Source organism: Rhinolophus ferrumequinum, chromosome 22 (genome assembly GCF_004115265.2).
Source record: "Rhinolophus ferrumequinum isolate MPI-CBG mRhiFer1 chromosome 22, mRhiFer1_v1.p, whole genome shotgun sequence".
Lineage (NCBI taxonomy): Eukaryota > Metazoa > Chordata > Mammalia > Chiroptera > Rhinolophidae > Rhinolophus > Rhinolophus ferrumequinum.
The window spans coordinates 13,306,853-13,321,013 of NC_046305.1; the positions used below are offsets into that span (position 1 = coordinate 13,306,853).

Consider the following 14,161-nt stretch of genomic DNA (forward strand, 5'->3'; position numbering starts at 1 on the left):
CCAGAGTAGTCCTTCTGATCAGCACATCTGGCCGTGCCACCCCCTTGCTCAACACCGGCCATTGGGCCCTCATCACCCTCAGATAAAGTTCAGATCACTTGGCCGTGTTGAAGGGTTTCTGTGATCCGCTGTCATCTCTCACCACTCTCCTTCTAACACTTGATCCCAGTTATCCTTGACCTTGCAGTTCTGCTATCAGGACACACATGTCTAACTTTGAACCTTCACCTGAAATGTTCCTCCCACCTTCCCTACTGCTAATATTGGCTCATCCATCGACACTTCAGCCATTTCCGCCTCCAGGAAGTTGCTTCCAACCCTTCCTTGGGCTCAGCTCTGGGCCTCTGCTCTGTGTTCCCATCTCATCCCGGGCTTCCCTCCTTCGCGGAACTTGTCACATGGTATTTTAATTGATTTTTGTCTGTTTCCCCTCGCTGGAGTGTGACTATCTGAGGAAACACCATTGATCTTTGTGTTCCCGATATTTAGTACGATGGCGAGTATGGTAAATGTACTCAGTACACGGTGGGAAGGAGTGAACGCAGTGCGGCCCTCCCATGTGCAATAGGACAGACCAGCAGACGCTCACTGACTCTCAGCTAGCTTCCTGAAAACCCTGTGCCACTCCAGGTGTTTTCAGGTATTGTTTGGTCTTCTGTTCCCTGCACCCCTCCCCTGGGCAGAACGAAGTAGGTGATTATGGTTTGGGGCATTGGAGGAGAATGCAGGCTGAATGGAAATCCCACTGGTTTTCTGGCACCAGAAACACTATCTGGGACGTGGTCAGTGCTCAGTAAGTATTTGCTGGATGGATAAATGGAAGGCAAAGCGATCATAAGCTGCGAGGGGGAGCCTAGACTGACATTGTGCTCCAGGAACCCACTTTCCTCCTGACATTAATTCGTCCCTGTGTGTCTGCGCCAGGGCACCCAGGTGCACTGCCCTCAGAGCTTTGGTCTCTGTAAAGCCCTCAAGGCAAGTGACGACGATGTTAAGGTAGTAGAGGAGTGGACGTTAAGGTAGTAGATAAGAAAGTAGGCTGGCCGAGACATGGTGGGAGCAAGTGCAGGAGGACTGAGCAGTAGAAAGAAACGTTCAAGAATTGGAGAAAGAATCCGTCTCACCCAGCAATGTTGATGACAGCTCAGGGTGCACTACTTCCTGTCAGACCTGTGCTGCCAGGTGTGTGTGTGCGTGCGCGCGTGCGCACGGAGAGGGTAGGTGGATGCTACAGCAGTTTGGTTTTCATTTTGCCCTCCTGAGTGGGCAGTGGCCCTATTCTCACACACGACCTCCAGGGGTCGTGGCTATTTGACCTTTGAACCTGCGTCTGGAAGGCTCTCCTCCCCTCGCTCCTTTCCCCTTTCCCTAGGGAACTCCTGCTTGTTCTTCAGGTCGGAGTTATGCATGACTTCTCCCAGGAAGCCTTCTTAAACTCTGATACAAGTCAGCCCCTCTCCGAAGTTTCTTGATCATATGCTTTACTTCTTTGGAGTGTGGATTCCAATCATAATAAATGTCTTTAATATTTGTTTAAAAGTCTGTTTCTCCCTGCCTCCGTCTTCATCACTCCCACCTCCCACCTTCAGCACGGACTCCTCATTGGGTCCATTTCTAGCACACAGATCTGATCTTGTAACTCTTCTGATTGACATCACTCAGCGGCACCTCAGCAGGCCTATAAGGTCCTCCCAGGGCTGGCCCCTGGCGCCAGCGCATCTCTCATCCCCTCTGCAGCCTATGGCCATGAGTATGTTCCGGAACTTACCATGCTTTCTCTAGTCACTCCATGTCTTTGCATTAGCTGTTTCTTCTTCCTGGAGCACCTTACCTCTGTCTTCACCTGGAGAGTTTATGTGTCAAGCCCCACTCAGGTGTCAGCTCCTCTAGTGTCCCCAAACGCCCTAAGCCAAGCAAAGTCTCTCTCTCTGTTTCCCTGCACCTGGTTCGCTTTCAGCCGAGCACTTACAACTGCACTTAGGGCCTTGACCTTACCTGTGCTCATCCGCCCCCATCACTGGGGGAACTCCTGAGGTACTCACGTTTTGTCTTTTCCATCTTTTTATTCAGTGTTTTAAGGTACACACTTAGATAAAAATTTTTGAATGTAAATGATCATAAAATAATCACAAAACAATATTTAGGATTTTAACTCTAAAATTGTAGTTATTCTATAACTTGCTTTCACTTTTTTCCTTAATGAGACAATTAGATTTTCTTAATAAATGAGATAATTAGTATTATAGTACTAGTAAGTTATTTCAGCCAAAAAAAAAAAAAATGAAGGTTCAGATCACCTGTGTAGGCCCATCTAACTTGAGTAAGTTATGGAGGTTCATGTTGGACACTTTGAAGTAATGACATTAACTCCTACCACTACTTTCTTTGAGGGCCCTCAGGTTCATGGTTGGGGTCAGGCCCTTGCTGGGGACGCTTTTCTCACCTGCAATATTGGATCTTCACCATTAGGTGTCACCCCCTCACCAACATCGAAAAGCTGCCTCCTTTCAGAACCTCCATTCTCTGCTGAGCGGCAAGGTGGACCGATCCAGCCTCTACCTGGTAGGGGAGCCAGGGGACGACAGTGCAGCTGGCCGGTAAGAGTGGACAAGTTAGCAAGTGGTTTGGAGGATGAACTCAGAGTAGACAGTGGAGCTGTAAGCTTAACTCTTTCCTGCCTCAGCCGCATGGCCCCTAGTGAGAAAGGGACGCCAACTACCTGACCCTCAGGTGCCACAAGAGGCTCGGAGCCTGTACCTCAGTGCCCTTGCCCTGTGTGATTGAGCTCTGAGAAGGTGTGGCAGTGCTAGAAGGGGTAGAGTTGGAAGGTTTGATTCCTCCGTCCCTCTACTATCTGATGACATCTTGAAATCAGAATGTTCAGAGAGCTTCTTAGCCCACTTAAAGATCCAATTAAAGGTCCAGAGACAGAGACCCCAAAGAGGCCCTTGACCTGTGAGCCTGCCTAAAGAAACCCCACCCTCTCTGATGAGACCCTCTAGGCTAGCTGCTCTTACCCAGGGCTCCATGGAGGGATTTCAGGGGGTCCATTAATTCCTAGAAATTTTATATAAAATCATGGCTTTCATCAGGTTCTCAGAGAGGTCTCTGCACCCACAAAGATGAAAACCCACTGCTCTTGGGTGGGGCGGGGCGCTTCTGGTTCTGTAGCGGGCTCTGAGGGGCCTCCAACAGCTGTGAGAAGCAGCATGTCAGCCCTCGCAGGCTCTTCCTGCTGGTTAGGCGTGTGGTGCCCAGGCGGCAGCACCGCCAGCTGAGAGGCAGCAGTCATCTTGCAGCCAAGGAGTGGCTGGGGCCCAGTGCCCAGCCCTCCTCCCTCACTCTGTCCCCGGTGCCCTTGCAGGTTAGCCAAGGCCCCACCCCGCCGTGCCCTCAGCGTGGAGGATGTGGGTGCCCCCAGCCTGGCTCGCACAGTGGGCCGCGTGGTAGAGGTGTTCCCCGATGGCACAAGCCAGCTGCAGCTCCAACGCTCCCCGGAGGGCACTTTTGGCTTCTGTGTGGCCTCAGGGAATGGGCGCCGGGACTCAGGTACGCCCCCTCCACTTTCTGGGCTCCACCGTCCTGGGGCCTCAGCAAACCAGTGGTGCCTGTGGCTGTGGTCAGAGGCGTGTCCTGGTCTTTGGCTGAGCAGTGGAGCTCTGGACTCGGAGAACCTCTTACTGAAGGGACTGGAGTCCTCCCCACAGGGGCTCTTTCTGGAGGGTCACAGTGTGGGGCTGCCGGCCCGCTTCACTCCACTGCCCCTCTGCTGCGTGCTGACGTTCTCAGAGTCAGAATCGTGAAGGCCAGCTCTTCACTGGAGAGAGAAAGGAGATTGTTTGTGCTTGCCAGTTCTCAGAGGCGATCCCTTTGATGTGGCTGACGTGTTCAAACGGGCCCCCCTTTCGCTGCTGAATGTGTCTGGGCACGTGGAGGGTGCCTTCCTGTCTGTGCGTCCGGGTCCCTCCCTCAGGGCTGGCTCTTGGGGGTTATGTTCACATGCATCCTGGCTCCCAGCCCTGTCAGGGAGCTCTGGACATCCTTCTGCACTCCGGCCAGGTCTCAGCTGTCCTTTACCCGAGGTCTGAGCTCCAGAATCCACCTCAGGGTGAGGAGCCCTGAAGGATGTTTCCCAGACACAGTGACTAGGGATGGAAGCTATGTATGCTAGAGGCAAGGAGGAAGAGAGGAAGAAGAGAGAAAGGGAGAGACAGGCACAGAAGGACTGGCTCAGAAGCCTGTCCTGCTGGGCTCTGCCGAGGAGGGCGTAGTACTGTGCTCTGATCTCTGGGATCAGTTCTTTAACCCGGGAATGGATCTGCCTGCTGCCAGGTTTGCAGACTGCAGCCAGTTCTTGCCTCTGTTCCCTCATTCATTATTTCAACAAACGCCTGAGCACCTGCTAGGCGTTGCCAATACTGGGGACACAGCAGTAAATGGAATGGACAAACCCCTGTCCTCAGGAGCACACATTCCAGTGAGGGAGACAGACCATATCTACAAAAAATACACATTTTTATACTCTGTGTAATACATGGCAGTGAAAAGTGCAGAGAAACACACAAATGAAGCAGGGTAAGGGCCCGAGGGTAGTGACTGGGGGAAGTGCCAGTGGGGGAGCTTTTCTGAGCAGACGCTGGAGGGAGGGAGGAGCCATGTGTTGTCTGGGGGACAAACATTCCAGACAGAGGGAACAGCCAGTGCAGGGGCCCTGAGGGGTGGCAAGGAGCTCAGCCTATTGGAGGAGCTGACTGCGGGCGGGTCAAGCTGAACAGAGTGGCGGGAGGGAGAGAGACAGAGCTGAGCTCAGAAAGGGACTTCACACCAAGTGAGGAGAGAGGTGGAGCTGGGAGCAGAGGCCGAGGCGCTCTGATTTATACTTTTAACAGGGTCACTGGCTGCTGTGTTGAGAACAGACTCTATTGGGCTGCAGGCGGAACCAGGCAAACCAGAGTGAAAGCTATTTCAATAGTCCAGGGAAGACAGGATGTTGGTGGCTTGAACTCAGGTGGCCATGGAGATCGTGAAACATGGTTGGATTCTGGTTGACTTGAAGGTAGTTTGGACTCAGTTTACTGATAAATTTTCCATGAGTGTGAGAGGTAGAGAGGAAAAGTTTCTCCCACCTTGCACCTCAGGAGGGTACAATGTCTGTCCTCACAGGAAGATGGCATTTGTTGACATATGTTGATTACCATAAAGCACCCAACAGGTGTTAGCCACCTGCCTTTTCTTAGCTTCCTCTCTCCTTGGGTGAGGGGACTAGGCCCCCAAAGAGGCAGCATGAAGGCCTAGAGTTAGACAACATAGCACGGTTTATACTCCAGCACCTCTGCTGGCTGTGTGCCCTTGAGCAAGTTACTTAGCCCCTCTGAGCCTGGTACTTTTCTTCCCTTCCCTCTTCAGAAAGAGAATGTATTTGGGGAACAGAACTCCAGACGGGTACCTGCATGGTCTGCATCATTTGTCAGTGTGAGATCACACACAACTGGGCCTGCGTGCTGCCCGGCCATCCTCCCCAGAAGTCCCGTTAGGCCCCTTTGCAGGCAGTGAGAGCCCCTCCCCATCACCTGTCATGGAGTTCTGATGAACAGGTGTCTGTAGTCGCCAAGGGCTCCTTGGGGCACTTGGGCTCTGCCCTGGCCTGCTCCCCGGGTGCCCCTCACCTGGGTCAGTGTGAGCTCTTCCCTGTCCTGCCCAGGTGCTGTCCTGCCCCTGCTCCTGCAGCTGGCCGCTGGCTGTCACACAGAGATCCCCCTGCATGTGAAACGTGGCTGGTGCTGGTGCCTCCTTGTAACAGACCATCCTCCAGCAGCCGAGGCTTGTTTCTCCTGGGCCTCAGAGGGGCTGTGAGCGGGGGCCATTCACGGTCCTCGCTAAAACATCAAGATATTGGTGCTAAATCTGCTGGCTACCACATCCGATTCTCGACAAGCATGGGAGAATGGCAGGCTTTGCCTTCTGCTTCTGACTGAATACAACACAGAGATCGTACAGCCTTAACAAAGGCCACTTCCCATAGACAATAAACGCCTACAATAGCAATCTCTCTGTCATATTTTTATCATGACTTGCAGTTGTGAAGCCCACCCGAGTCTCCCAAAATGGCTGGCATAACATCAGTGTCTAGTCTAGCTCTGGCTGCATTCTTTTGGGTTTTCTCATCGTTCCCCACCTGCCCTTCCTGCTGTACAGTAGCTATTTTTGCAGACTTCACCACTCCCCACCTTACTTGCCCTTCCCCCCATGCCACCAATGTGCAGACAGGGCAGGCAAGCAGTTCAAACACTCAGACAGAAGAGGTAGAAGATAGGACAAGGGCGGGGAGAAAAGCCTGAGCAGCTGAGATGGCAGCTATGTCTGGTCGGGCGGGAGACAGCCTTGCAGAAAAGGCCCAGCTTGGCGGGGAAACATAGAAAGGGCATTCGACTGCTCAGACCAGGGACAGGGAATGTGTCAAAGGATTGGATTTGCTAAACCCAGAGCTACAAAGCTTCAGGTGCCTTGGAGGAGATTTCAGTGTGCTTCCAAACCAGAATTTCAGAGGGTGGACTCTGAAAAGCTTGACTTCTGTTGGACTGAACAAAGGACCTGTGGGGCTAGGTGGACCAGAGAGATGTGTTAAATGGCTTCAAGCTAGAGACAGAAAGCGGGTGAGATGCCCGTTTGGTTCCCTTCTGAGAAAGCTGATTGTAGGAAGAGGAGGAGAGTAAGGCATGGGCCGCTGCTTACTGTGGAGGGCCCCAGCCAGCGAGCTGAGCCTGGGCTGGGGAGCAGGTTGGGTGTTAAGGCGGCACCAAGCTACCCCAGTGTGTGGCCAGGAGAGGCCGGGGAACCAGCCAACCCAGCCCACAGGCCCCACAAAGCCTGTTCCATGGACGTGGGTTCCCAGAGTCGGTCCCAGGAAGGGAGAAGCGGGTTCTCCCCAGGATCTGTCTGCACTTTAGAGACCCAGGAATGGTCATACTGGCCAAGCAGGGCCTCCTGGGGGCAGTGGATGGGAGAGGGTGTGTGTGACAAAAAGAAAAGTGAGCTACCATGACTTTGAATATGAGGTTGGGCTTGTATATTTCCTGGGTTTTTGCCCAGAGGCCTCCAAATTGCACGTGAGGAAACATAACCGAGGAAGGCTGAGGCCAGGGCTCGTCCTAGACAATACCATGGAGCAAACCAGGTTTGGATTGGCCCTCAGCACCCTGGGGATACCTTCCCCCCACTGCAGTGATTTGGGGGCAACCATGGAGCTCGTTTGTGGGTGCCCCTAGCACAGTACCAGGCACATCGTAGGTCTTTTTCTCAGTTTTTAAACATTATTTTCCTCCCTATTCTGCAACCAAAACTCATCTCAGAAAAAGCTAAGATTAGCTCCTTCACACTGGGGTATATATGACTAATAACAGCTAAAAGCGTTGTTTGCATTAAGGGCATTTTAACAGAGAAGCTGGAGAAAGGAAGTTCTACCATGGAGGTGGGCACACTATATCTATGTATAAAACCGGTTGTGGTTGTGAGGGGGAATGATGAGGGTGTGTGGGGGTGTGTGTGTGTGTGTGTGTGTGTGCGCGCGCGCGCGCTCTGTATGAACACCTGCCCCACTCCCCCCAAAATAGCACCTACCTAGTCAGCATGCCAGACATGCATGTCTTTACTTCATGTGTTAAATTCTCCTGTTCTCCTTTGCAGGGCTCTATGTGCAGGAGATGGCTGACACGAGCACGGCCAAGCTGTACTCGGGGCTGCTGGGGGTGGGGGACGAGATCCTTGAGGTGAACGGAGCCAAGGTTGCAGGGCTGGGCTTGGCTCATGTGCAGGAGCTCCTGGCCCACGCAGAGAGCGTGTCACTCCGTGTGCTGAGACAGAGGCCTGTCCCACGGTGACCCAGAGGGGCTTTGGCCGTCACTGTCACCCCTCAGAAGCCACGAACCACCCCAGGGAGTATGACTGGGAAAGCACTGCCCAAAGCTGCTGGAAGAGCAGGGTGGCACGACGTGAACACTCTGGACTGTGGCTAGGTTTTTGTGATTGACCACCCTAAAGAGAGGGAAGGAGCCTGTTTGCGTATTTTGTGTGAGGATGTTAATTTATGCAGAACCAGGGAAAAGAGCCAGGGAAAGAAATGTGGGTGCCCATGGCTGAGGTGGGGTCAGCAGCTTCCTGCACCTTTGCTGGCAGGGGGAGGAAAGATTCAGCAGATCCTTCTATTGGTCCCTGAGCTTCGGTAACCTCTCCCCCAAGTCCCATCCCACTCCTGGTCAAGGGCTCCAGCAGCTTCCCACACTCCAGAACCAAAGAAATGCTGGGCCGTACTCGCCTGGAGCCTGCCTGTTTCAGTCTCATTTCTCCCAAGTCCCATTTGACATCTTTGCTCTTTTTCCAGAAATGGGTGAAGTGTCCTGGAGTAACAGCCTTACAGCCACTGACCACCCATTCCAAACCAAAAGTTAGGACATATGGTCTGTTGTGAGAACATCTGAGAGAGGTTATCTGGTAGCCAGAATATTAAGAACTTTTGTGATATATCAGGTTGAACAAAAAAGTGAAACAGAGACCAATTTCAGGGACGTGCTGCTGTGGCCAGTGAGACTGGCCAGACAGCCTCGTCCCCAGCACCCCGCCCTCGGCCTCTACCCAGAGCGATGCTGAAGCTACCAGAGCCTGGCCACGAAGGCCTCTCTTCCTCCTCTGTCAAGCTTGGACACTGGGCTGTAGCTCATGCCAGGCTGTGCCCAGCCACAAGCTCTCTGCGCAGACTCCCTGACAGCAGCTGTGGGTGGCTGGCCAGCAGGGCAATGGCATGGCACGGGCCAGGGCGATGGCTTGTCCCACCTGGCCACTTCCTCTCTCGAGGCTTGAATACTGCCCAAAGAGTTAGGACTTTCTGTGAGTGGATGGCTGTGTGTCAGTCTTAAATTATTAAAAAGCAAAGCTGAAACTTCTTCCATCCTGAGTTGTTATATTCTGGGCTGAACGCTTACTTGACCTTCACTAATCATGGGCAGGGGCCTGCAGGGGCAGAGGAGGAGGGCAGACAAAAGCTCAGCATGGGCTGTGTTGGGCATCCCAGAGGAGAAGGCTGAGGAGGCACCCAGGGTTGGGGTGACAGCTAGGGTAGATGCAGAAGCCTCCAGAGACAGTCCTTGGGCTGGGAGAGGAGCCCCGAGCAAAGTGCATTTATCAGCAGGAGACAGAATGGAGCTGAGGGGACTTGACAGCAACTAGGGGGGTGAAGTGGACGGGTCAGGGCTGTTTTAGAATTTGGCTGGGTACAGGTTGTGGTTACACATATACACCCTTCAGAGTTGGGTTAAAATGAGTGTTGCTGCAGCTTTCAGGGAGAAAGGGACTGAAGGAGGCTTGTGGCCTAAGGGAAAGGTGATGGAAAGGGCCGGCAATCCTGTGGAGTGTGTGTGAGCCAGTGTCTCCCATTCTAGGGTCTTATCCTCAGGAGCTAGTTAAAACCCCCCTTTACTGCGCCTGCAGGCTAGGGAGGAGGGGGGGCCCCCAGAGCCCCGCCGCACAGCAGGATGGGGAAGCTGGGCTGACCTGGGGTGGAGCATAAAGGAGGAATGCGGAGGTTCTAGCAAGTGAGCAGAGGGGCCAAAGGAACAAGTATTTGGGCCTTCGGGATGTGAAGAGGGTACCTGGATACCTCGCAGACCAAATCATATACATGGTCCCATATTGGAACAACAGGCACGGGGAACCCCTGGTGATTCCTGGCCTTGTGGTGTTGACCCAAGAAGTATACCTTCCAAAAAGGACTCCTTGTGGTTAACGGGGTCCAAATTCATAATCAGAGCCTAACAACCATTGTTTACAGAGGCCTCTCACAGACAATGCACATCAGAGAAAAGGCACAGACTCAGGTGCCAGACCTCCTGCACTGAGTTCCTGTAGTCTGAGCCAAATCGCATAAAGGAGTTCCTGGAATTATATTTCAACCAATGGACTGAGACCTACCCTATCCAATGGGCACTGCACAGCTATATTCTTATTTGCATGTTCACTGGCCAATCAGAGCAGGACCATAATGACCAATCAGAACATGCAATTCTGACCAATCAGGACAGTGCTATTTGGATCAATCAGAGTGTACAAACTTGGATTCCTTATTTGCATAGAAAAGGACCAATCAGAGCCGGGGAGGGGACTTTTTCTATAAAAGGTGGCCTCATTTATCTTAGTGTACTTTTGGTTTCTCTCAGAGGTTGTTTCTGTGGTTTGCAAACTGTTCCTTTATATAAAGCTTCTCCTTTTTCTCCACTCCTGTTGATACCAGACTGGTGGCAGCACACTTTTGTTGACAGAAGTCATGAAGTTTGAGGGAAATTTCATGTTGAAAAAGCTTTTAGGGGCTAAAGGCACCTTATTTACTCTGTATTAGGAGGGCTATGGGCCTTTCCAGCCCCAGCTGAGAAGAAAAGGGGATGCTGGGACAGGGACAGGACAAGGAAAGGTCTCGAAGGAGTACTGAGCTCCCAGGTGCTGGGGGCCAGGCTCTTGACACATCTCACTGAGTCCTTAAAGTAGTCCTGCCAGGCATATCCTGTTTACTGTCTATGAAGGAACGGAGAACCAAGGACAGCGACAATAATAGGGCATTCAGACCTGGCCTGTGTGGCTCAGGGCCCACTCTTCCTACCACGGCCCCCCACGCAGGGCCAGAAAAGGCTTACTAGAAGGGCATGGAGCGGGGAATGGGAAGGGGGTAAAAGGAGGAGGGGTAAAGGGTGACGAGAGGAAGGAAGGGGGAAGAGGGTGAGGGGTTTAGAAGGGGGGCCCTGGAGGCACGCTGGACCGGCTGTGTGAAGCAGACCTGCCTTGCTCTGAGTCCCAGGAGGCAGCAGAAGGCGCTTCTTCCTGGGGTAAAGTGACGCGGGGGCCTGACTTGTGCGGGGAGGGAGGGGGGGGAAGGGCTTTGGTTCCTCTGGGTGTCCTTCTGCCCGTCCCGTCCGGTCTCTGCTTCCTGGGGAGCTGCCGACAGGTCAGCCCTGCGTCACCACAGGCCTGTCCTATCCCCGCACCTAGAACTAGAAGCCAGGCCGTGGGCCAGGCCGCAGCGTGGGGAGATGAGAAGGACGGCTCTCCCCGACGCGGCCTCGCTCTACGGGAGCCGCTCAGCCGTTACCACGCGGCCACGAGAAGCTGGCACCTGTGCACGTGGGGTGTGGGGCCTGGGCGTGGTCAGGCCGCAGCTGAGGGTGGGAGGCTCGGAAGGAGGTGCGCCCACGCAGGGTTTACTGAGATGAGAGGGAACTGGCAGGATGGGGAAGGGAGAGGAGGGGCAGCCTGAGCACAGGTGTGGCCTTTTCTGTCTCGCGTACAAGCCCCAGCCCCACGGCAGTTCCATGGTGCTCTGCGTGGCCACGCCTCACTTCACGCGAGGAGCCTAAACACTGGGCCTACACGGAACAGAAAGGGCACCGATTTGGGCCTCAGACAAGTCAGTATCTTTAGGGTGACGGGTGGGGGCAAATTCTGAAGACCCCTCAGAAGCGCGCGCTCCTCCCGGCGGTCCTGGGAGGACGACACACCCGACCACCCCTGTTCTGACTCGTTTTCGGGGTGGGGGGGTCGTCTCTTCTCGTTGGCGGATGGGCCTATGCGAGGCGAGAGCCCGTCTCCTCGGTGGGGGGGGGGGACCGAGGTCTGTCGCAGGCCACGACCCGCACCCACCCGCCCTTGTTCCAGTCGCCCGCGCCGTCCGCGCTGCTCGGCCTCCCAGGCTCGGCCGCGGCCTGCCGCCTCTCGCCACGGTCCCTGGCCGCCCTCCCTCGTCTCCGTGGGGGCGGAGATGGGCCCCGGATGCCCTGCCCGCCTCGGGGACGCGCAGCGGGGCACGGGCTCGGGTAGAGCCACAGCGTGGTCAGAGCCTGGTGTCCTGGGCTGGGTTACCGGGAGGTTACACGCACCGCCCCCCCTTCCCCACAAGACACTTTGCTCAGGCCAGAGGCCAGGATGGAGACACCTGGCTTTGTCCTTGAGGAAGGCATGATGAGCAAGAGGGCGTAAGGCAGAGGGAACAGACTCTGGGAACTAACGGTGATGACACCTGGGTATTTTAAAAGCTGATGGTGGAGGCGGCGCCGAGCGCTGGCCTTGGTGGAGCCAGAGTTGGTGAAAGGGGTGGCAGGGGAAGAGCGGGGACCAGCCTGCGTGTTGGGGGCACAGTGATGGGAACCCGGTGCGCTCAGAGTCCCGAGATCTGAAGCATGGTGGAGGAACCGCAGGAGCAGCTCGAATTTGGGAAATCAAGGTTAACCTGGGAATTCAGGGACGTCCGGTTCCTGCGCAGCCTCCAACCCATTTGCTCTGCAAATGTCCCAGAGCCTGTTGGGGACATTAAGGACGCAATCCTGAATCCTTAGGGCAACTCTGCGAGGGTGGGACTACTTATCTTCGGGTTACAAACTAGGAGCTTGAGACCCAGAAGTTAAATTACTTATTCCAAGTCACACCGCAAATAATTAGCAGAGGCAGGATTTGAACCCGGTTCTTTACTACTCTCAACCTGCGTCCATCTGCCCTCCTGGGACCCTGTGGGAGTGGCCTCTAGAGGCCCTCGGGCACCTCCTCCCTGGCCCACAGAGACTGCAGGGCGCCCGAAAACACTCCAAAGGCTTAGCCGCTTACCTTCACTAGGGCCGGCGTGGGGACTTGGCTTTGGTTTTCCTTCAGGGAAATGGGGTTGGCACTCCCACCTGCCCGCTGGGGGAGGGGAGAAGGACCGACAGATCACTTTCTAGAACAATGTTTCTGAACTGTAGGCTCGTGGGTCACAAACGCTATCTTGTGGGTCGAAACAAGCATTTAAAAAAATCAGTGCCTCCCACAAGCCACGGGTAGGTTTTGTTTGGGGAAAGCTTTTTTCAGATGTGTGTCCAGAGTTGTAATTTAAAGAGTTGTTAATGGCCCTGCTCTGGAGGCTGCAAAGAACTCACTCTAAGGACTTAGGGAGGGAAGGGGCGGGGGAGAAAGCAGACTGGTCCTCCTTCCTACCCCTCCCCTGGATCCACCGTCAGACCTGAGCAGGGGCCTGTGCTGCCTGCCAGAGGCTACTGAAACCTTCCCCGCCTGGTGGCTGGTCTGTGTGCCTGCTTCTGGGGAAGAGGCATCCTTGATCCTACACCCCTGTCGCCAAAGGCAGCCTGTATGCCAGAAGCGGACTGCCATGTGCCTGGCCTTCCCGGTCCTCCAGACTGGCCTCCAGGTGGCAGGATTCCCACGTGGGTATTTATTGGCAGGAGCTGGGTTGTTGGTTTCCTGACCCATGCATGCCCCAACTCCATATATTCCTTCACCCAACCATTTGCTTAGCTTATTTGTGTGCCTTTTCTGGCACACCCTTCTCAAGTCCACCCATGGACCCCCTGGCAGCCTTCAAAAATATTTGCAGTACCTGCCCTGAGAAAGCACTCCATGACATCTGCATGCTGACTTGGGCCCCTCCTCTCAGTTCCCATAGAATCTGATGCCAAGGGCTCTTTGCTGTGGCTCTTTTCACATAGAACTGCTGTTTATCCTACACCAAACGTGCAACAACTGGACTTCCTGGTCCATCTGCCCAACCCATTTCCCACCCCAAATTCCCAAATTCCCAGGCGGGTTCTGGAGCTATTCAAAATGCCCTGCTGTCAAACGGTCCCCCCCCCCCCCCCCCGCCCTCTCCCATTCTCTATGAAATTCCCCTTTTCTACAGAGCCAGAGCACCTGCTTAAATGGCAGCAGGCTTCCTTGGCAAGAAGCTGTGCCCAGCTTTCCCAGGCTGTTTGACCAGGTCGGAGTGCTGGACCCCAAGGAGGGGGCTGCTAGGATTAGTTCTGATATCTGCCCGTGGAGCCGGCCCTTAACAGCTGCCCTGCCGGGCCTGGAGCGCATCCGGGGCACTCCTGTGCATGTCGGGCTGCCTGCTGCGCCTGCCTTTGTCTTGTCCTTCTGCAATCTGGGCTCTGGCCCCAACTCAGTGTGGAGCTGCCCTTAGGGGTCTGGAAGGGTGCCGGGCACTGGGGAGAGGCCTGCCCTACCCTTGGGAAGCCCATATCCCCAGGTGGAGACAGCTATAGCTGTGGAAAGAGACAAACCAGTGTGCCAAGGGCTACAATGGGAGCCCCAGGCGGGAGACCGCACTCCACCTGGTGAGTAGAAAGTCTACCCAGAAGAG

The 14,161-nt window shown here is 54.5% G+C and overlaps 1 protein-coding gene across 4 annotated transcripts in view; it reads left to right on the plus strand.

The window, feature by feature from the left end:
- Positions 1–8,925, plus strand: part of KIAA1614 (KIAA1614 ortholog) — a 31,352-nt gene extending 22,427 nt beyond the window's left edge. For 3 of the 4 annotated variants that reach the window (XM_033093197.1, XM_033093196.1, XM_033093198.1), the window contains exons 8-10: positions 2,470–2,597; positions 3,365–3,549; positions 7,684–8,925. In XM_033093197.1, coding sequence (XP_032949088.1) covers positions 2,470–2,597; positions 3,365–3,549; positions 7,684–7,877 — 507 coding nt within the window. In that variant the 3' untranslated portion in view covers positions 7,878–8,925. Of the gene's footprint in view, positions 1–2,469; positions 2,598–3,364; positions 3,550–7,683 lie in introns of those variants that run through there. The other variant, XR_004421641.1, reaches the window with a different exon arrangement.
- The last annotated feature ends 5,236 nt before the right edge of the window (positions 8,926–14,161 follow it).